Source organism: Tympanuchus pallidicinctus, unplaced genomic scaffold, assembly GCF_026119805.1.
Source record: "Tympanuchus pallidicinctus isolate F22 unplaced genomic scaffold, pur_lepc_1.0 scaffold6, whole genome shotgun sequence".
NCBI lineage: Eukaryota > Metazoa > Chordata > Aves > Galliformes > Phasianidae > Tympanuchus > Tympanuchus pallidicinctus.
Genome location: NW_026294780.1, coordinates 26,558,542 through 26,583,193, shown reverse-complemented (window position 1 = coordinate 26,583,193; position 24,652 = coordinate 26,558,542). Strand labels below are relative to the sequence as shown.

General features: G+C 35.6%; 1 protein-coding gene across 6 annotated transcripts in view; it reads left to right on the top strand.

The window, feature by feature from the left end:
- LOC128071565 (uncharacterized) overlaps window positions 1–24,652 on the top strand; it is a 591,148-nt gene that overhangs the window by 24,911 nt on the left and 541,585 nt on the right. For 3 of the 6 annotated variants that reach the window (XM_052664425.1, XM_052664424.1, XM_052664423.1), the window contains exon 1: window positions 3,454–3,814. The exons of 2 other annotated variants lie outside the window; for them this stretch is intronic. In XM_052664425.1, the coding sequence (XP_052520385.1) occupies window positions 3,554–3,814 (261 nt within the window). In that variant the 5' untranslated portion in view covers window positions 3,454–3,553. Of the gene's footprint in view, window positions 1–3,453; window positions 3,815–4,413; window positions 4,484–24,652 lie in introns of those variants that run through there. One more of the 6 variants, XR_008201891.1, reaches the window with a different exon arrangement.

Here is a 24,652-nt window from a genome sequence, read left to right as displayed (position 1 = left end):
ACTGTCCCTCTCACTTCCATTTAATTGTCAGAATTAAAATTTTTCTCATTTACAATTTGTAAAGAAAAATAGTTAAAATACCACTTCAGAAGACATACTCTGTTGAGAGAAACAATGAATTCTATTGTCTGTTATGAATATATTAAAGATGTCTATAAAAAGACTATTAGTGATAAAGTAAAAGGATATGAGTTTCTTCATACACAACTGACTTCAAAGGGTTATTTTTGAAACCAAATAAAATCTATGACGTATCTCAAAAATTATTTTGGGTGTGTGTGAGAAAGGCAGGTTTTTGTTCTACAATGACATAAAAATAAAACAAGTCTCAACTGATTGGTATTTGATTGTTAGCTGGGTAGTTCAGAGAGATTCAATATTCACTTCATAACTCAGTGATACTGAAGAACTATTATGGTAAATTCTTGCAAGAGCATTGGTATGTTTACTTTTCAGTAAAATAAATATTGATGTTCACCTTAGCTGTATGAACTATAAAGGACAGATAAGTATATCTTTTTAATTGTGAAATATGAAGAGTCAGTTAATATGGTTTTAGATTCTTCTTAAGGTGAAAGTGGTTTAGTAAATATTGAATGATAAAATGGATAGCCTTACATGCAATTTAATCTTAATCAGGAGATCAAATATTGTGAGAATGTGTATTAAATGAGTATAGGTGATACATACTTGTTTGTGAATCTCCAAAAAGAGATCTGTAGAACATTTACAGCATCTCTACTTTCAACACACAGTACTTGAATTAATGAATATTACAATTACAATTATCATGTCTTGTTTATACTGGTGACACTCTGTAATTTGAAGTTCTATTACTGGTGGTATATTTAACCCCTTGACAGTGTAAATATATGTTTATATGAGTTTCTTTTTTCCAAATCAGAAAAGGAGCTCATAACATGATGTGATTTTTTAAAAAATCTGTAAATATTGTATCATATTCTTTTTGAACGACCTAAACTTCCAGCATTATAGTCGTATAGGTATCAACATATGAGTAAACATTAGCGCTTTTGGAATGTGAAGCAAGAATATACAGAGGTCAGATTGGAGAGACATAATTGTAGGCTTTCTTCACAAAACTTATACTGTTGCTTACAGGATCATGAGACAGTAAATCTTTGGAGAGCCTACAAACATTCAGTGTTCTCTTACAGAAGTAAAAATCATGCACAAGTTTAATGTGGATAAATAAATACTGGGAACAAGGTCTACATTTTCAGGAAAAGAAAAAGAAGATTCAGAAAGGGAAGTAAATTTTTTTTCATTATACATATTTTTACTTTTATAATGAACTGTTTGTTATGCTACACTATGACAAATTGTGTAACAGTGAGACTGCATTCTAAAAATGCAGTTATACACAGACTTGATTTCTAAAATATGTGCTCTAAAACTGTAAGTTGTGAAAATTTGCCATTAATTATTTAAAATTGTAGGACTAAATAACATAAAATGATTTTTTAGGTTGCTAATTCCAGTACCAAGGTCATGCTTAAATGTGACTTCTGTTCTTTAAGAGTTTTTTTCATAAAAAGATTCTTCTTTCTGGATAAATGTAAATTTAAACTATTACATGCAGTGAAATTTAAAAATTTATTAGTGAAAAAAATACGTGCTAAATTATTGTTTTATTTTTAAATTTAAAAAAAATCATTTTTAAATATTACAAAAATTTTAGTATTACGAAAAGGAAATAACATAGTTAAATCCATATGCCAGCTTCATAGAGACTGAACTAATGGAAATAAAAAATTGTATGATAGAAATGTACCATTTCAAATCAAATGAAGGCCTCAGAAAATAAAAGCACGTGCCAGAAAAGTCTCCAATGCAATCTTTTTGCCACAAAAAGCTTGATTATGCCAAATAGAATCATATTTTGATCATTTTCACAACAGTTTAAACGTGTTACATAACAGAAATTCATATTGTTTTTCTCAGTGACTGCAACAGAACTACTTAAGAGTGCAAACATTAACCTCATGTTTATATGTTCGTAAGACCAAGTCCAATATTGAAATTAAAATAAAAACAGAACAATTCAGGAATTGTAGTCCAAGTGAAAGTAAATGTGAATTAGAGAGTTTATGTGAAGTTAGATGAAAAAGACTTCCAAATTTGGACAGTGAAAGCACAAAATACATTTTATAATAATAGGAAAACAGGAGGAATAATAGCAGTAATGCTCAAATAACCTCATTGCCTCATAATAAGTTACAATCTGAAGATTTTAAAAAGTAAATAAAAAAAAATAAAATGTTTACTCAATCATTTTTAGGATTCATAAGGAGGAAAAGATGGTGTGGATGCTTCTAATGATCCTCAAAATAAGTGGATGTAAGGACAGAAATGCTGAACACTATGCATAGTACAGAATAACAGGATGGCTTGACTGAAAGGATCATCTGATCCAATCTCCCTACTGAAGCAGGAATATCTGGACCAGATTGCCCAGGAGCATGTCCAGATGGCTTTTGAAGATCTCCAAGGAAGGAGACTCCACAACCATTCTGGGTTACCTGTGCCCATGCTCCATCAGCCACACAGCACAAAAGTACTTCCTGATGTTTAGTAGAGATCAGTGTTCCAGTTTGTACCCACTGCAGTTTGTCCTGTACCCACTGCAGGACATCACTGAAAAGATCCTGAATTCATCCTCCTTAGATCCTGTCTTCAGAAACGTTGTTAAGATACACCCCGAGAATTCTCCAAGCGGAAGCATCCTAGTTCTCTGTCTTTTTTTTTTGATGATATGAGATACTCCTACTCCTTAATCATATTTGTTTTGCCCTATACTGAACTTTCTCTAATATATCCATGTCTCATGTGGGACATGGGAGCTATGAAGTGGACACACTATTCCAGGTATAGCATCATCAGTGCTGAGTAGAGAGAGATGATCACTTCCCTCGAACAGCTCGCAGTAATTTGCCTAATGCAGACCAGGATACTGTTAACCTTCTTTGTGGACACTGTGTCCACCAGTAGCCCCAGGTCTTTGCTGAAGAGCTTCTTTCCCTCTGGGCAGTCCCCGTGAGGTTCATGTCAGCCCATTTCTTTGGCCGTTTTCAAAGTTTGCCAGGATGGCAGCATGACCCTCTGGCATAACAGTTACTCAGAATCACAGAATCACAGAATTGTAGGGGTTGGAAGGGACCTCCAGAGATCATGGAGTCCAACACCCCTGCCAAAGCAGGTTCCCTACACCAGGTCACACAGGTAGGCATCCAGGCTGGTCTTGAACATCTCCAGAGAAGGAGACTCCACAACCTCCCTGGGCAGCCTGTTCCAGTGCTCTGTCACCCTCACTGTAAAGAAGTTCCTGCACACATTTGTGTGGAACTTCCTATGCTGCAGTTCCCGGCCATTTCCCCTTATCCTGTCTCCACACACTGCTGAAAAGAGTCCGGCCTCGCTATTCTGCCCCCCCACACCTTAGATATTTATAGACCTGGATCAGGTCCCCTCTCAGTCTTCTTTTCTCAAGGGTGAACAGACCTAGTTCACTCAGCCTTTCCTCATAGGGGAGATGCTCCAGGCCCTTCACCATCTTCGTGGCCCTCCGCTGGACTCTTTCCAAGAGATACCTGTCTTTTTTCTACTGGGGAGCCCAGAACTGGACGCAGTGCTCCAGATGAGGCCTTACCAGGACGTAGTAGAGGGGGAGGATCACCTCCCTCGACCTGCTGGCCACGCTCTTTTTAGTGCACCCCAGTATGCCATTGGCCCTCTTGGCCACAAGGGCACACTGCTGGCTCATGGCCAACCTGTCGTCCACCAGGACACCCAGGTCCCTCTCCACAGAGCTCCCCTCCAGCAGGTCATCCCCCAACCTGTACTGGTACATGCAATTATTCCTCCCCAGATGCAAGACTCTACACTTGCTTTTGTTAAACCTCATCTGTTGTTTTTTTTTGTCCAGCTCTCCAGCCTGTCCAGGTCTTGCTGAATGGCAGCATGGCCTTCAGGAGTGTCAGCCAATCCTCCCAACTTTGTATCATCAGCAAACTTGCTGAGGGTGGCCACTATCCCTTCATCAAGGTCATTGATGAAGATGTTGAACAAGACCGGACCCAGCACCAACCCCTGAAGAACACCGCTGGTTACAGGCCTCCAACCGGACTCTGCACCACCAACAATGACCCTCTGCACTCTGCCAGTCAGCCAGTTCTCAGTCCACTTCACTGTCCACTCATCTATCCCACACTTCCTCAGCTTTGTTATAAGGATGTCGTGGGGGACAGTATCAAATGCCTTGCTGAAATCAAGGTAGACTACATCCACTGCTCTCCCCCCATCCACCCAGCCAGAGACACCATCATAGAAGGCTACCAGGTTGGTCAAGCACGACCTCCCCCTGGTGAACCCGTGCTGACTATTCCTGATAATCTCCTTTTCTTCCAGTTGTCTGGAGATGACATCCAGTACAAGCTGTTCCATCACCTTTCCAGGGACAGAGGTGAGGCTGACTGGCCTGTAATTACCTGGATCTTCCTTCTTGCCCTTTCTGAAGACCTGAGTGACATTGGCTATCCTCCAGTCTTCAGGCACCTCCCCCATTCTCTAAGACCTCTCCAAGATGATAGAGAGCAGTTCAGCAATCACCTCTGCCAGCTCCCTCAGCACCCGTGGATGAATCCCATTGGGTCCCATGGATTTGTGAACAATGGTGTTGCCTAGGCGCTCCCAGAACTCCTCTGGTTGTTTTTTTTGTCATTTGCAAACTAGCTGATTCTGCCTCATCATCCAGATTGTTACAGAAGGCATTCAACAGAAATTGATCCAGTATTGTCCCCATGAGTGTTGTGTGCTCCGAATGATGTCCCTCTGGGCTTGAATAAACAGCCAGTGGGTAACAAGGAATCATGATTTTATGCTACATAGAAGCGTGACATCTACTGGAGCAAATAAAACTTCATAATTTTTTTTTTTTTTTTTATTATGATATTATTTGGGGAACTGAATTTTTTCCATGAATCAGACACATCAGAAAAGAAGGAAATCTGATAAAATCCAGAAAATAAATAAATAAATAAATAAAGTGTGCATGTTAAAAATCAATACAAAAATGTTTCTAATATTATGCTAGTATGGTTGGGTAGCATTTCAACGGATGTACTTTGTTTGAAATTACTAACATATGTAAGAAAGAAAGAATATGACAAAAATCTTCAAAACAGATAATTACTTGATAACTGTGGAGACAGTGCTCTGCACTGAACCTGATTTACTACACAGATTTGAGACCATATGAAATGAAGGAATCTTTTTTTAAAACATGGGTAATGCATATATTTAATTTATAAATAAATTGAATTAAAATAATGTGTCCTAACTTTCAAAACAAACAAGCAAACAAATAAGAAAACTTAAAACAGATTTTGAATTTTATATCCAGCTATTTATCTCAAATTCTCAGGAAGCTGTATTAAAAAAAAAAAAAAAAAGTAATTAAAATTTGTATTATTCTACAGTTTCTCTATTTCAGTTAGATTAAAATGTACTTGTTTAAAACTCATTATCAGCATAATACCAAGGTATGTATCCTGTTATCCTGTTTTCTTTGTTTTTTTTTTTTTTTTTTTTTTTTACCCTTACCTTACTATCTGCACTTGGAATATTTGAAAACAATTTCCTGTCTTTTTAGTGACAATGATGTATAGTGTAATCAGAAAATACCTTAAACTTAGGTACTGACACTAAAGAGTCATTTATTTCACTTTTAAAATGCATTTAACTTTAACTTATAAAGCATACATATACGCTCTGTTCTTATTTCAAAATTCAATCCATTTTTAAAATCTAATTTAAAATGAGTTTTCCACACATTTGAATAATGCTTGCAATATCATCAGTATAAAAACTTTTTCAAAGTCAGACTTAAGGAGACTAATTCTACCTCTAAATATCTTCAGTTTTACATGGAACATATCTGTGTTTTGACACAGATATTAAAGTACATTTTATTGTACCAGTTATTCAATCGTCTCTGAATAGTTCTATTTTGAATGCTATGGTATGCTCTGGATAACGGGAAGATGTGCATTTAAAATTTGCAGCAAGAAAAAATACTATCCATTTCAACAGAACCATGCCTACTAAACCGTCCCCCAGTGCCACATCTGTACATTTCTTCAATACCTCCGGGGACGGTGACTCCAGCACCTCTCTGGGCAGCCTGTTTCACTGTTTGACCATTCTTTCTGAGAATAAATTTTTCCTAATATACAACTTGAAACTCTTCTGGAACAACTGGAAGCTATCACCTATGATCTGACCACTAGCTACCTGGAAGAAGAGACAGATCCCCACCTCACTACAATCTTTTTTCAGGTAGCTGTAGAGAGCCAGAAGGTCTCCCCTGATCCTTCACTTATCCAGACTAAACAACCCTAGCTCTCTCAGACGCTCCTCATAAGACTTGTATTCCAGTACTCTCTCCAGCTTGTTGTCATTCTTTGAATAGGCCTCAATGTCTTTCTTGCAGCAAGACCCAAAATCAAACACAGGGCTTGAGTTGTGGCTTCATCAGTGCTGAGTACAGAGCAGTGTTCACTTCCATGGTCATTCTGGTTGGGCTGTTTACAAGATGGAAGTGCACAAGCCAGGATACCACTGGCCTTTTAGCCACTTGAGCACACTAATGTTTCATATTCAGATTTTCTACTGACTAACACCCTAGATTCTTTTCCATTTCTCAACTGTCCAGCTGCTCTTCTCAAAGCCTGTATCATTGCATTGTGTTGTTGTGACCAAAGTGCAGGATTTGCACTTGGTCTTGAAGCTCATACAGTTAGTTGGTTTGTGTCCATCCGTCCATTCTATTCAGATCACTCTGTAGAGACTTCATCAGGCAGATCAACACTTACTCCAGCTTAGTGTCATCTGCAAACTTACTGAGGATACACTCAAATTCCATCATCCAGATCATAAATAAATAGATTAAATCAGATGGGACTTTGAGAACGCCATGGCAGGCTGCCAGCTGGATTTGACTCCATTCAGGTTTGAAAATAAATTGATTAATATAAAAATAAATGTGCTAATTTTTTATTTTATTTTATTTTATTTTATTTTATTTTATTTTTCTAAAATCTCAATCCGTTGGAAAAGAGAAATTAAGGGGCAAAAACAGTAAAAGAGTATGGACGCTTACAGAACAGAATGGAAAATGGAGCAATTACATGCTTCAGTAATAAATGTAAACAACTGTTCTACATCTACTCTCACTATATCAGTCTTTAATCTTGCAACCTAATGTGATTCTACAATGAACAAGTGTTATTATTACAGATGTGAAATTTAATTATACTCACATTAAAACTTTTAAATAGATATCCAGACTGATCACAGAACAGAAATATCTTAAGAAATGAAAAGTAATTATTTAAATGATTTTTTAAAAAAATTATCAAATTACCATGAAATATCTTAACGAACTCATTTTCGAACTCAAAAATATGTGCTTTTAATTCATATGTATGATTTGCCATCAGTGTGGAAAGGATTAAAATACAATTTCAGTAACTATTAGAACATGAGCACTGAATCATCAATGTTACTTAGGAAACATTATTTACCTTAATAAAATTATGATAATATAATGCAACATGATTTTAATGCATACTTGGAAGTTAAACTGAGCACCAAGATCATGTAGATTTTTGTGAAAATATTGAAACTATCAATATTTAAGAAGGATTATTTGCAAAGAAAAACAAAAAATAAATATTTGTAAAACAATATAAAATAGATGAGTAAAATTTTTCATTTTTTAGTCTTTGTTATTTTTTAATGATTGTTTTTCTCCAAGTCACCCACAGAAAATTACAGCAAATATTTTTTGATCACTGAAATCTCTTGACTGATTAATTACAAAAATGAGACCATTAAATGTTAAGTAATCCTAATTGATCTGTTAAATACCTGTCAGAGTGAGTAAGAAGAAAACATGTTTGAGAATCATGGAATATTGTTTTCCTTATTAATTTCTAAAATGCAGCTGAGTGCTTACACACTTATTTATTAATATCACACATGTATTAATATCTGCATTATCAAGTTTTGAGAAAGGGTGAATGAAGCTTTAAACTGCTTTTTTTGTTCGTTTGCTTGTTTGTTTTGTCTTAACAGTTCCATGTAATTGAGGACAACATGCATACATATATGGCTGAGAGACGTAATTAGCTTGGATGCATTTTCTAACTTGCATGACTTAAGCAAGATTGCTTCTCCCACTGTATACCAACTTATTCCTTATTCTGGTGTTGCTTAACATTTTTCAGGCTTTTTTATATCTATCTATGTAGCTATAATATAATATCTGTGTATCTATAATACACTTAATCAAACTGTTGTTCAAGGAACATTATAAAATAATGAAGAATATCTTGAAATCATTGTAATTTTCTCAAACATTATAAAAGGTGGATAGGTAGAAAATGGGAAGACCTTTATTAATGTATTAATATACATTATGTGTGGAAGATTTTATATGTATAGAGATAACGCATGAACTGAACTGATAACTTTTAAAGGAACATTTTTATTTATATTTTCTGATTGATTTTTTTTTTTTTTTTTTTTTTTTTTTTTTTCAGAATAGTTAGCTAATTATCTCACACAATAAGCTTGCGTGTCTTCTTGAATAAAGAAACTCCAGTCTGAAACTGAACCCGAATGGTATGGTTTTATCAGTATATTCATCAAACCTAACCCTCTAGATCTCTTCCTATCTGATGCTTTTCTTATCTTACACTTCTTCAACTCAGAACCACCAGTACAAAATTTTTTTTACAACTCGGTGTCTCTATTTTGGCAAACCAAGTTGTTACAGCAAACTGCCTTAAAAATACCAAAACAACTCTAAGAAGGCTAAGAATGAACAGGCAGGGAAAAACATACGCAAAGGGAAGGAAAAGTTGGAAAAAAAAAAAGAGTGCTCTCTTTCTTTTTTCTTTCCTAGAATGAGATTTTAAATCACCTAGAAAGATTTGTTTCAGGAGTCAACTAGGAATAATTCAAGAGTCAGCTAAACAAAAACTACTCACCACTCAGATTCTCTTTTAAATGTATCTCCACAGAAAACCTAGTCCAGTAGTATATAGCTACTTCGTAATTGATGTGAAGGCACTGAGAACATTTTTCCACCAGAGAAGACAAGGAATGATTACTACCAAAATGCTTACAGCTTTACTAGAAATAATTGTTATGAGAATTTATATTTTAAAAGTGTTTTTGTTTGTTTGTTTGTTTGTTCGCATGATTTTGTTGCCTGCTTCAGGTAAGGCATGTGGAAAGCTGTTCTCTCTTCAATTTAACATATCATTTGCTTTCTACAATCTTCTTTATTCTGAAATCAGTAAAAATGGTCATTCAGGAAACAAGATATTGCCTACCCAAAGGACATCTATTGCAGATGGTTTGTCTTTAACAAACATATGGCATATATATTTTGGCAAAAAGGTATGTGGTTTCTCATTTGCCAGCTACTGTGTAGCAGCCAGATAATGTTTGAAGCAGGTCTATAAATAATATGTTTATCTCCCTTTTTCTCTCTCCTTCTCTTTCTTTCTCTTTATTTTAAATTTAATGATATTCTTGTTGCAAAAATATGCTGCAAAAATACTTAGGAGAGAGCTCATGTATAAATTCTAAAGAAAAAAAATACAGAAGATGTTTAAGTTTTTTTTTTTTTTCATGAAACATAAAAACACTGAACAGAAAATTTAAAGAAAATCTTATTACATTTAATTTTGTGCAAACAAGTACAGAATGTTTCAAATAATACCAAACCACAGTATTTTGCTTTGAAAATTATTTCTGATTTTAACAGACTGCATGTATGTAAAACCTATTCTGAGGCTCTAAAAACTATTCTGAATTCCCAGATCAAGATGCATGTTGCAAGCATGTCATGACTCCATGCCAGGATATTATCTAGATACTATAACTTTTTCCCACACACAAGAAAAACTGCTTGTGAATGTAGCATTCTCCAGTAAGTGTTATGAAAGATGGCAAAGTATCAGAAACAGTGCATGAAACAGTACTTCATGACGCAAACACTACACTGTAGTTGCACTTAATCTTTGTCAAAAAAATGAAGAAATCTTAGTGATTAATAAAAATTACAATTTTCATATCAAATACAATTCACAGAAATAAGGAATGGTTTAGATTTGAAAGGACCTAAAAGATCATCCAGTTACAATGCCCGTGTCATGGACACAGTTGGCACTGACTAGATCAGCTTCTGAGGGCTCCATCCAACCTGGCTTTGAACACTTCCAGGGATGGGGAATCCACAGCTTCTCTTGACAACATGTTCCTGTTCATTAATTTCTGATATATATTTTCTTATAATCTAATATAAATTTCCCCTTTTAGTTTAAAGTCATTCTCCATTGTCCTCACTGTTAGGCCATGTAAACAGTCAGTCCACCTCCTGCCTGGAAATTCCATTCATGCACTGGAACCATTTATTTCCAGGAATAAAAAATCTTAGAAATGAATAACATTGTAATGCATAGATTTATTTTCAGTGACGGATATTAAGTTACATTAAAAAATCCTAATCCATGAGTCTTTGAAATTTTCAAGGTAAAACTGTGATGGTAAGGAGGTGTGAAAAAATTTATTTTCCTACTTCCTATTTCTTTTTCCTATCTTCCTTTCGCAAGGGCATGAAATATCTCAGAATTGTAAAAATCCATTCTGGGTTAACCACTTGCTAAAATAAATATTAAAAGTTAAAAGCTGATTCTTTTTTCATTTGTACCATGAAATTTGTACTACTGCATGGGGAAAAAACAAAACAAAACAAAACAAAAAAAAGTGTAATTGTATTTACTAATAACTAATACAGCTAAAAATATATAAATGCAATAAATACATTCCTTTTAAATTTATTTTAGGTTACATTTCACCACCAAAAGCTATATAATTCTCCTTGAAACAAATTGAAGGAGTACCACCCCTGTTCGTTAAGAGGCTTTAAATAACAAATTATTATACCCAAGGGGTTTGGATAATTTCCATGTAAAATTGGCCCTTAAAAAATGTCAGAACCACTTACAGTGATTAATGAAAAAAGCACTTTCAGCACTCATAGTATTTTACAATGACAATTGCTTCAATAAATCACTTACGAAAATTTGGAAATTTGAATTGTGGAACATCAGGGTTTTGATCTTAATTTACTAAAATCTATAAGATGACTTACAAACACCAAACTGTTAAAGAACAACATTAAAAAAATAATAATAACCAAAAGTGGGATACAGCTTTGTTTTGACTGTAGTAAAACAGTTCAATTGTATGAGACATACTGTCTCGCTCCAATTTATCAGAGGAAGAGGAGGTTCTTTGATATATGTATACCCAACGTGAGATTAAGAAACAACAGTTCAAATGTTTATCTGACCAGTTTATTACAAACCTTAATCAGGAAGATGGGGAAGGGGAGGGTGGCAACTGTTACAAATTAGGGTGATGGGAAAGGGAAAGAGGGTGATAGAAAAGATAGGAAGGGAGCAAGAATTATGTAGAATGGGGATAGTCACCACAAAGATCCAGCAGCATGCTATTGCATGCCATTCTGATGGTCCAAGGCAAAAGCACAGGGAGAGCACAGCAGCAGAGCTAGGCAGCAAGCAGGTACAGCGACAGGGTAAGCCCAGGAGGAAGCGGCAAGTGTCAGGTAGCAGGCCCAGAAGAGTCCATCAGCTTGCAGGTATCACCTCCTGAGGTTTCTGATGTCAGAGATGCCTTCTTCTCCTTCAGCCCACAGGCATCAGGTCATGAGGACTGTGATGTCAGACACCTATTCTCATGGTTGTTGGTCCCTTTTTTATCCTCCTTCTTCTGCCAACATGGTATTCCTGGACACTTGGGTAGAGTGATGTGCAGTACCATGAGATGCCTATCTCTCTTGAGATAAGCCCACACAAAAGACTGCTTCCCGGACATTAAGCTGTGGCTTATCTCTCTCTCATTTGCCTTAGTTGTCCAGGCTTGCAAATCTTCAGACAAATGATTTTGTCAACTTTGTCCAGGACTTGCCTGGATTTGTCAATTTGTGTCCTTCAGACAACGGATTTCTCAACCCTTGCCCAGGACATGTCCATCAGTGCTCCTTATCAAGTTTTGAGAGAATGGTGCAAAAGAATAATCTCTTACAAAGGCTTGTTCATGATCTTTCAGTTTAATGGCCTTATACTCATGTAATGGTTTTACGATTTTTTTGTTATTGGTATTCCACATCATAACATCATGTAGTGCACTGGGATTTAAGGTGTTGATGCTCCAGTTCCGGGCACCTGTCTGGAAGAGAAGAAGAACTACATACCCCAGGAGACTTTGTGGTCAGGCCTTTCCACCTTTTGGACTCTCTCTCATTAAATTTGATTTATTAGCTTCAATTCTAATTATATTGTATCATAATGTGTTATCTTGCATTCCGATACCATGTTTAGTAAATTAGTTTGGTTCTCCTTAGATCACTGTTGCTATTTTTAATTATGTTGGGATCCTCTATTTCCCTTTTCTGAAGGCGCAGACTCATGAAATCCCTCCTCCTCACTAGTCACAGAACCAGGCCAACCCAGCCCATAAACTGTTGACAACTCACTGCAATGAGACTGCACAGTGTGTATTAGTTGCTTTGAAGGCTCTCCGTATGGGGGCCAAACTGTTCTTTCTGGCTTTCCCAAATATGATTGAATTAGACTGCCTGCTCAATGATTCCGTCATTCTGTAATTTCTGCTGGTTTCACACTATCAAATTTTGTGGTTTTGTCACATGTGCAAGTCATAAGATTCATAAGATGTTAATATAAATAAGCAAGGACCTAGTACCCTGAAGCATAATATTATGTGTGTGAAAACTTACATGGCTTGATTCTTACCATAAGTCTCTTAGCATAACAGTAGATCAGCATCAGATGCAGCTGTCACTTTTTTTTCACAGGAAGTTAATGTAATAGTTTTAGCAGCAGCTCATAGTGTGTAAGCTCTCAAGCGATAGGAGTGAAAGTCTTCAGGACCATCAAAGGCAACAAGCTTGCTGAATCATACTAGTACTCATCTAGTACTCAGACTTTTTTTGTGTGTGTTGTTGTTAATTTGATTTTAGTTTAACTGTATTTGGCATCTTGTCAATCTTCCGTTCTTCTGAACACCACAGAGAATTCCTTTTGTATTCTATTTCTGGTAGTAAATGAACAAAAGACTCATGAATTTCAAGTAGTCTTGTCCATTGCATTGTGTAGGGTGAAAAAAATAAGGAGCACCAAAAACTTCTGCTGCATTCTATGATTTCTGTTAGGTACAAAACTCAATGGCACTAATACATAATTCAAATATATTCCTTCCGTGAGAGAATACATTAGTTTCACCAGTACTGAAATTTAAATAAGTTAATAAATGATACAAAATATCTCAAGTTCTGATCCATTCATGCAGTGGCTTAAGAACCAGAGGCAGCTCAACAACACCACTACACAATCCTCTCACTCCCCCTTGTCAGAAGGACAGGGGGAGAATATTAGATGAAAAAGCTCATGAGTTGAGATAAGGACAGGAAAATCACTCATCCATTACTGTAACATGTGAAACAGACTCAGCTTGGGGAAGATTGATATAATTTACTGCCATTTTGTTACAGACTACAGAAAGGAAAACCAAATGCAAACTAAAGCCACTAAAGTCTCCCCTCACCCACACTCTTTTACCTCTTCCCCTCAAGCAGTGGAGGAGAATCAGGAATGGATGTTATAGTCAGAAGTCACAACACTTTGTTGCTGTGACTCCTTTCTCATCCTCTTCCTTATTCCAGTGTGGAATCCCAATCACACGATCTAGCTGTTCCAACACTGATCCTGTGTGGGCTTTCCACTGACTGCAGTCTTTCAAGAATTGCTACATAGGTCCATACTATGGGACCAACACCTCAGGAGCAGACTGTTCTAGCATAGAAACCCCTTGGGCAGCAGCTCTCACAGCCTTACTGCCCCACCACAGACTCCTTTCCACAGAGCTGCAGCTCTGGACTGGGCCTATTCCTGTGACTCTGATCTGACGTGGAGTAACTGCTGGACTCTTTTAAGAATCCACCCCTACGGCTCCCTGCTGTCAAAATCTTGCCACATAACTCAATAAAATTAATTTTCTTATTTATGCAATAGCTATATATAACATTTCTTTTATATTAATTTTAATTTTAATTTTAATTTTAATATTAATAAACACACTTTTTTTCTAGTTGACTTTACTACTTCTGTCTCATAACATTTAAAGCTTCATTTGCAGTTACTAATGTAGAATTTTGCTACATAACACTTCATTGAACAAGGTATATCTTTTCAAAATTGTAACAGGTTGTCATGGTTTTGTGATTTTTGGTTTTCGGTATTCCACATCATAACATCATGTGGGGCACTGGCAGTTGAACTGTTAATGCTCAAGTTCCGGTTACCTGTCCAGAAGAGAACTACATTCCCCATGGGGCTTTGTAATCAGAGAGGAGATATAACTCCTGGCAAGGTCACCTGATGCGCTCTTCTTCGTTGGCTCTTCTTTGTCCACTCTCCTCCTGTCTCCCTGTTGCTCAACTGGACTGTGCATCTCACCTCAGTATTATGGTGAGGCCTATCTACCTTTTGGATATTCTCTCTAATTATATTTCATTTATTAGCTTCAATTCTAATTATATTGTATTATGGTGTGTTATCTTGCATTTGGATACTATGTTTAGTAAATTAATTTGTTTCTCCTCAGATTGTTGCCGCTGTTTTTAACTATTTTGGGGTCCCCTATTCCCCTTTTTCTGGAGGCGCGGATTTTGCTAACTCCCTCTGCCCCGCTAGTCATGGAACTGGGCCAAACCAGCCCATAAACTGTTGACACAGATCAACAGACTGGGAAGAGTAGATAAAAGAGTAGATTAAAAAAAAAAAAAAAAAAAGCCTATTGCATAGACAAAAACCTCCCTGTATACATATCCATGCTGTATATGAAAATCTTCCACCGGCATCTTGTCTAATATGGTAATATAACTTTATAGAAAGTTACGCCTGAAGAAACTTGGATGATGTCTTAATATTTAGATTTCATTTCCTACATAACTCCATGGAATTCTTTTAATTTAATTAAGTACCTTTTTTATCTTCTTTCTGAAAAATCTGCATACTATAGTGAGTTCCAGGTTTTGGCACTTCTGTTATGCTCATTTAAACAGGGAATACATATAGAATCCAGTACAGAAGATGCAAAAAAAGAGTGCAACAGAGATGGACCCAGAACTACATTAAAGCTTTGTGTAATACAATGTTGTTTCTTTAGCTCAGAAAAAAAAAAGAATCTAAACAAATTAATTGTAGACAGGAGCACCAGATTTCTGCTCATGAGGAAGGAATTCAGAAGAAAATTCTGAGAATTAAATGCAAAATACTTTGCATATTTCAGTGAATGACTTCAGTGACAAAAATCCTTGGTGACTGAAAAAAATTGTTAATATCCATTGTTTTTGTTGTTGTTGTCCTCTCCAGACTGAAAAGTAATGGAACAACTTCTGAGAAAGACATACTAGAAAAAACAACAACAAAGAAAAAGAATGAAATTTTTGCACCACTGTTTCCTTTCTTTTTCTCAGTTCCTCTTGCAAAGATGTTTCTGTAGAATCTGTCTCTGTTTTTTTCCAGAGCAGTGTGTTCACTGTAAAGGGAAAGACAGAATGAAAATGTGTCTCCTGCCACATATCCTCACATCATCCTCCTTGCATGTTAAAGACAAGATTTCCAAGTTAATGTAAGTGACAAAAAGCAAAGAATAAGTCATCTAACTGTAGTAGTTTTGAATTAATATCAATAATGTTTTGAAGTGAAATGATCACAGGGTTTAGTGCTCAACACAGGTACGTAGCCTGATGCCATTAACATTAACTATATGAATGGCGAATGTGTTCTGTTGATTGCATTAGCTTATCATATTAGTTATATGTGTAAAAGAATGACATTTAAACATTGATCTTTTTGATACTTTAATGTCCTTATTAGCAATTGCAACTTTTCATGCATAGTCAGTTCAGTTCCTTGAATAAATTAAAGAGAGAAATGAATATATTTGGTTTAGAATTTTATGGTGTTCTCTTTTTTACACCATCTATTTGTAAAAAGTAATATGTATATATATATATACATATAAATATATGAACAGCTAAAATATTCTTTAAAAAAAAAAAATAAATCAGCAAGATTAAGAAGAAATAGGGTGAGTTCTGTAAGTAGGAAATAGACTTTACATACCAGACCATTGCTGCTCCTAATTTTTACCACCTAATAAACTAGTACAATTCACAGACTTGAATTACATAAAAAATCATGTATAGACAGATACATGTGTTGAATCAATTAAGATGCCAACCAAGGCTACATGTAAGTTTAACAAGTGGAAAAGAAACAGCATTTCAACATTTCTATTGTTGAAATATGTATTCCCTAACTATTAGGGAGAACTCTTTCGGAGAAGAGTTTTTTTCCTAATAACCAATCTGAACTTCCCCTGGCACAACTTGAAGCCATTACCCCTTATCCTGTCAGTATTTATCTGGAAGAAGAGACGGACTCCTCCCTTACCACAGCATCCTTTCGGTAGTTGTAGAGAGTAAAAAGGTTTCACCTAAGCCCCCTCTTCTCCAAAATAAATATTCACAGTTCCCTCGTGTTCCTTATAAGACTTGTGCTTCAGATCCTTCACCACCTATGTTGTCCTTCTCTGGACATGCTCCAGGCCTTCAGGTCTTTCATGTAGTGAGAGACCCAAAACTGAATGCAATACTCAAGGTGCCGTGCAATTAATATCAAGTACAGAAGGGCAATATATTCTCTGGCCCTACAGACTACACCATTTCTGATAAAAAACAGGATGATATTGGCCTTCTCGGATATCTGAGCACACTGCTGGCTCATGTTCAGCCAGATGTCAACCAGCACCCTCAGATCCTTTTTCTCTGTATGTCTTTCCAGCCCAATATATTCCAAGTCCAACTATACCCCAAGCCTAGGGGAAGATCTCCTTGAGAGCAGCTCTGTGGAGAAGAACTTGGAGGCCCTGGTGAATGAGAAGCTGTATATGAGCCAGCAGTATGTGCTTACAACTCAGAAAGCCAACTGTATTATGGGCTGCATTTAAAAAGGGGTGGCCAGTAGGGAGAGGGAGATAATTGTCTCCCCCTGTAGTCAGTTATTGTGAGTCCCCATCTGGAGTACTGTGTCCAGGCCTGGGGACCCTTGTAAAAGACCCTCTTGGAATGGGTCCAGAGGAGAGCCATTTAGGTGATGAGAGGGCTGGAACACCCCTCTCCCATGAAGAAAGATTGAGGGAACTGGGCTTGTTTAGCTTGAAGAAGAGAAGGCTCTGGGGAGACCTCATTGTGGCCTTCCAGTACTTGAAGGGAGCATACAAACAGGAAAACAGGATGTGGGATGGTTATAACGGTATGTAACAATAGAACAAAGGGAATGGTTTTAAACTGAGAAAGGGATTTTAAATTTAGGTTAAATATTAGGAAGAAGTTTTTCACACAGAGGGTGGTGACACACTGGAAAAAGAAAAAGAAAGAGAAAGAGAAAAAGAAAAAGAAAAAGAAAAAGAAAAAGAAAAAGAAAAAGAAAAAGAAAAAGAAAAAGAAAAAGAAAAAGAAAAAGAAAAAGAAAGAGAAAAAGAAAAAGAAAAAGAAAGAGAAAAAGAAAAAGAAAAAGAAAAAGAAAAAGAAAAAGAACAAACTAAATAAAACAACCCTCAGCTAACCTGGGTCAGCATATACCTTTTTGCATACATTTTTATCATGACATCCCATTGCTTTTTAAAAACCAATATTATGTACCTGGGGCTAAACGTAATGGACAGATTTGGGTTACATATAAACAAAACTCTCAGCTAAATTTTTATTCCAAAACTGGTAGTAAGTCTGAAAGTGTCAACATTGATTCGTAGACCCCATGGTGAGTTTGCAAAGCCGGTGCTTAGTGGTAGAGGATTTTGTTCTTGAACTGAAAAAATATTATGAGTACATCATATAAAACCCTAAAGTGACATGTTTAACTGCTGTTCAAGAATATAACAGTTGAAACCGAATTTCTCTGAAAATTTAATCTCCAGTCTTAACACATGCAGTCTCTTTTGCAGTTTTTTTCTCTAGGTATAAGTATTTTCATCATCACTTTTTCTGGTAACAATTTAATTATCTATCTAAAGCTATTCTATTTTTTTTGTTTGTTTGTTTGTTATTTTTTGTTTTCTTAATTCATTATTATTATTATTTTGTCTTTAGGCCAATTTCATTCAAGACATCCATTTTCTTTTTCCAGTGTATCATTATTAGGTGATCTTGCATGAAACTATTTTGAACTCTTCTCCATTGAAGTCATACAAGTAATCAATTCTGGAAAGTAACTCTGGTCAAATTCTTCTAAAGAATAATTTCCAGACTTTGTGAGAGCTGATATTGGTCAATATATTTGCAGCAAATGGAAGACAGGGTTGCAACCAAAGTGACAGGCTGAAACGATTTCAATCCCATTTTTTCCAAACAAAAGCAGAGTATTGTTCGATTAGAAGCAGACAATATCCTTATAAGGTCAGTTTCTTCCACAGTGATTTCTTGGGGTGAGGTGGTATATTTTCCTCTATAAGATAGATAGCTCTCTCTTAAATGTTGATATCTCTTAAGGCATATTTCATAAAACTGTTACTGATTATGATCTTCTATCCAATCTCAACCAGTTTTTGTTTTCCTACTTGGATAGTTTACCACATTTTGCAGAGGGTCCTTAGCCTTGCTCAGTACTGAGTTTGCTCAGACACTTTCCCTATTGGCCTGGAGAGTCAGACTCCCTCTTGTTTATTCTCTCTAATGCTGTCAGTCTTGCATTCTTTGCAGGGCAATTAACTTTCAGCAAGAGGAATAATGAATGTATGTTTCTTCTCCCCTTTCATTTCTTCAAACTGGTCTTGTTTATCATGTGTTAATGAGAGCAGACTCTGAAAAGTGGAAACAGAAAGATGCAATGCCCTGAGGGTTGGGAAAAACTTATGTAAAGTCTCCAGTTCCCTAAGTGGCCCTAAATCTTTAGGGCCATTGATGAAAAAAATGTTTTTGAGATTGTCAGACTGCAACTTTCTATTACAGAGCTTGAAGTTGACACAGATACCCCAGTCAAGTGAAATTTCAGCGTCTGGTGGCCCAGCCATCCCTTGCGTGATAACATGATGCTTCCAAAGCCTTTCTGACATACCCCATTTTCAATGCCTGTTGATATTCGTTCCTAAAACCAGAGGTTAAGCTGTCCAATGTTGCAGTGTTTTGAGTGATAATGCCTAAAGTATATCTGTAAGTCTAACCTCAATATTTTGAGCAACATTGCCTAAAATTCTCTCTAAAATTAACCTCTGTTATTCCACCTATAATGGGTTCCCTCAATTATTGGCTTAGATCAAAGCCTAAACAAATCTTATTTTCCTATTCCTCTGCTGTACACATAGTACACATAGCTTAATGCAATTTAAAAGAGGTCTGCAACAGCTGCTGTTGTAGCTCTGAATTTCTGTTCAGAAATGGATTTATGTGGAACTTACAGAAGTTTGGTATTGTCTCACCTCTTAAGTTTTACAAGTGCAGCTGGTTACTAAGAGCCACTATATAATGGATGTGGAATATCACTGTGGTTCTGGATGTTGCATTTCTATTTACTTATTGGAGGAGATTGAGGATGGACAGTATCTCCAAAGAAGGATAATGCATTTGTGCCTGTATACTCTGTTGCTACTGTTGTGTAATGAATTCAAGAGAAACAGTTATGATTGAAAACAAATAATATGAAAGCTACTCCAAAAGTAATGCCTCCTATTTTATTCTATTTGCTTATGATGTCAGAGAAAGATGTTGGTAGTATCACAGTAGAAATTGAACCTTCCCACCAGTATTCCATTACCATTTGTTGATGTGTGACAAATGGCTGCAGAGAGGCAGCCTGACAAAGTGGTGCCTGACATGGAAGCACATAGGAAGCAAAGGTGTGTAATTGAATTCCTCCATGTGTAAAAAATTGTACCCACTGACATTCATTGATGCTTGCTGAACATTTATAAAGATCAAGTAATGGATGTTTGCAAAGTGAGGTGGTGGGTGATGCATTTCAACAGAAAAGAAAACAATGGTAGGTCACTTCCACTGGTACAAATTTTTATGAGTGAGGCATGCAGGCTCTTGCTGATTGCTGGCAAAAAATGAATAGCTAACGGTGCAAGCTATGTTGAAAAATAGTGTTTTGTAACTGAGAATGTGCTATATCAAATAATATTACACTGCTCTTTGTAGATTTCGTAGTTTTCATTGAAATAAATAGTAGGCGTAACTTGCAGAGCCAACTACATGGTATTAAAAAGGTGTTGCTGCTAGCTTCAGAGGGAGCAATTCAGATGTGAAAATGATTTTTTGAAGAAGCAGAGTAAAACAATGCATTTTCTGTATCTGAATTGAGTGTTTAGCCAGATGGAAAGGATTTTTTGGAAGAATTGCTATTAGAAAAGTCGAGGGGTAAAAAAAAAAAAAGGGGGATAGTAAATATAGAGGCCTGTGTTTCTCAGATATTGATATTTCATGTTACTACTTAAGTGTGCTTAATTAATTCCATCTTGTCACCTGTCACTGCCTGTGACAAGTTCTCTTGAGTACTGAGCCATACTCTGACATTATTAAGACCTCAGCAGGTGTAGACAAATACATTTTTGCTAATGTCAATTTTTATTATTGCTGTACTCTTTGGCATTTGCCTTCCTATTATTATTTCAGTTCTGTTCTCTGAAGTGATGAAATTCTCAGCATGGAAACAATGGTATGAGTTTTTAGGGTGGTAACGTATATTAGTAAAGATCTGGAGCTGATTGACAAATTGTTGGAGTCCAAATAGGCAGAGCCCAGGGTAGAACTCTAGGTGGGAGGAGAGGAAGAGTGGTTGCAGAAGCACAGTACTGTGATCTGCAGTGGATTTTACTCTGAGTACACTTGAAATGGAAATGACCTCTTTTATTTTTTTTCCTTTGTCCTTTTTTTTGTTTGTTTGTTTGTTTTTTCCCCTAGCAGCCATCCTCCACAAATAGGTGTGTGTTTGAATAAGGAGTTACTGACTACATCACCTTCACTGAAAATATCATCATGCAACAGTGTCTATAACTGATTCTTTTCATGCATAGAAGGCAAAATATGTTAGAAAATTGTTCATTTTTCTTGAAATGTGTTTTTCCTCTATCTGTATTTCTTTCTTAAAAAAATGGGTATTTACTTTCAGTAAGTGTTTTGTTTTGCAGGCTCAAGTTACTATAACTGAACAAAATTTTCGGTCTGCAGCTTGTAATCAAAACTGTTATCAGCATGGGTAATTAATACTTGATCATAGAATCATAGAATCATAAATCATTGATCATCAGCTTAAAAATATTGCAGAATCATTAAAAAAAACCCAGAAAATATTAATTAAAAATGTTAATTTAATGACTAACATTTTAATGAGATTTTTACATACAATTTAAATTCAGGTGAAGTTTCTTTCATACAATATCTGTTTATCACACACACACAAAACCCACAAACGTGTATGTGAAATTTATGACTTTTCTCTGTTCCAATTCTCCAGGTTAATGTAGCCTACAACATAACCATTAAGCAAGAATAAATCTTAATATGAATTGTGAGTTAGACAGGCAAACTAATAAAAAAAATGATTAAAACATGCATTATGAGTGCAGAGGCTCAGTGTGTGGTATCAAAAATATTAACTGTACTTATGGAATAGCTATTTGTAAACTAAAAATATCTTTTCTAAAATTATTTAGAATAAAGAAGAGAAAATATTATAGTGGCAGTGCTGTTCATGTCCTCTTGTGTGATGTTGCACTAATCTTTGTGCTACAAAAATGCCATCCAAGCTCTGTGTTGTACTTCCTTTTATACTTTTCTTATGCTACATGATACAAGTAGTATGACTAGGCTCTCCGTGTAAATCAGCAGAGCTGCTTAGGTCCATAGATCCTAATGGCTTGAGTGGGCAGAGAAGGATAATCCTTTTGTCAGAGATCAATTATTTCTTAATTTTAAGTAGTACAAGTCCATTAAAGTCCTTTCCTAAGATAAGTTTATTATCAGTTTAGAAAGAGTTAGTGCCATGATGCCTTATCATTTCACATGTAGTCAGCTAACTCTGTTCAATTTGACTATTCTCCTTCCTACTATGTATTTAAAATCTTACAATATTTTTAAATTGCTACATATTCTAGCATTTCTCTTATCATCACCATCATCATCCCTTAGCTACAATGCATGTATCTTTCAATCTTTCCTACATTTTTTTACCAGCTTTTTGCATTTCCACAGTTGATGAGTCACCCCAAATCTTTGTAAATTAACCTTCAGATGTCACAGTTTTCTCATATGAGGTATATGAGGTAACAAAAATTAGTATTTCTCATATGATCACATTAGACATTTTTAAAGAACACCATATCTTTCCTGTGATAGAATAAACTCCTGTGGATGCAATGCAAAAATTCTTTGTTCTCTACTGTCATGAACATAGTACTCATATTTTATCCCTCATTCATTATAACAGACATTCTGTGGAGGATATAAGGAGGAAAGCATGGCTACAAAAAAGAAATAGCACTGTAATCACAATTAGAAATGTTTCAATTAGCTGCAGTGATTGTGCTGTCACTCCACTAAAAGAATGAGGCTATGAATGGGAAAACACGTAAAAGGGAACATACTTATTCAATAGTTTTTTGGATTTTTTAAGGATTTGTAGGTTTTTTTCAGTAATATTTCAAATTTATACAACTTTTTTATACATTACATTATACCTTATTGTTAGATATACTATAGTAGCATTGTTTTTTGATCAATATAATATAAATAAGTAACATTTGCACTTCTTCTCTGTCTCTCAACATACTTCTACTATTTCTGCCCTATCCACTTCATTGCTTTTTCCTATAAACTGGCATTAAAAAAATCATATATCAGAGATCATCAGCTGTGACGTTAACCCACACTTTTTTTAGCCCCTCTCTGCTTCCTTTTGCTCCTCAGGCAATAATTGTTTAAACACAGAAAAGCTCTCAAGGTCGATGTCCTGCCAATCCCTTAGGCAGGCCTGAGATGTCCCTGACACTGTTGGGTTGTGACCTTGTCATAAATTCTCAGGTATGGCTTTCTACTTTAGCAGAATCTATTTGAGTTATGTCAAAAATCTGATACAACAGATTCTTGACAAAGGTTGTTTTGATGAAGACAAAGGCTTCCCTCGTTATTGATTGTATTCTATTCATACACCGCTAAAACAAGGTTCTTGTGCTGACTGAGGGCCCTGGTTCTGAGCAAATCAATAAATATATGTTAGTTTAATGAAAACATTAGCACCTCACTCATGTATGAAAGTTTAGGTAACCTCCTAATATTACAAGAGAGGTGTAAGCCAGAGTAAGATCTGTACATGTTGCTGGTTTTAAGTAGTATCTAAGTATAGGAGATTGGTATCACTTCTTGTGTTATTTGTTATTCAAAATTTTATATATTTGTTGAGATTGCTTCTCAATATATGCTTTTTCCAACCTGTATTATCTGCATTCTTACATTTAAGATACATGAAATCACTGTAGGCCACAGAAAAGCAAATCTTGTCCATGCTTATTTAGCCATGGAAAGAAGGCTTTTTAATCTCATTAACTCATTTCTTTATTATAACTTTCACAAAAGCCGTCTACAGATTTCATCAATGATCATTGTCCTTATGAATCAATAATAAAAAAATTAAACTTTGTAGGCATATGAAGAACTTTAAACTGCATGGCGTCATTTACTGAAAACAGATGGTACATTAGCAATTTCTAGATGGCATATAATTCATTATATATAATAAGAGTTATAATAAACTTATTTTTCACGTCAAATTGCTAACCTAAATCTAGTACTTAAACTTCCAATTTCCAGTGTTTGAATAAATCCAATATTTCTACCTAACTAAATTAAATCTAAATTAGAGGAAATAGTGAGATATGGAAAATCTAATTTCATATCAAATTTGCCATTATTTCAGAATCTGTATCAGAACTGTAATGGCCTAACTGACCCTAATCATGGGTTTTTAATGATCTGATTCACCCTATTTGTGCCTTCTAGCTATTGGCACCATGCTGTTTTTCTTTTGGGCAACTGTAATTTCATCAGTTCGACACTTAGTGAAAATTGACCTTGATCATCCAAAAGCTTTCAGAAGCTTTCTCTCTTCAAATTGTGTAATCTGAAAACATTAAGATTCTAATATTAATATATATCCTTTACTCGCCTCTTAATTATGATGAAGTGGGGAAAAAAAATAATACCTGATATAGAGGTCACCCATCTTTTTTACCTGTTATGGATTAATCCACGAGGAAGCAAAGCATCACACAGCTGTTTGCTCTCTCCTGCAGTAGTCTACTTACCAGTTCCTCAAAATTTTCATAATGATAGGTATAATTTGCTAAAATAGAGACCCACATCCCTAGTTTATTTTTATGACTACTATCTCTTGAG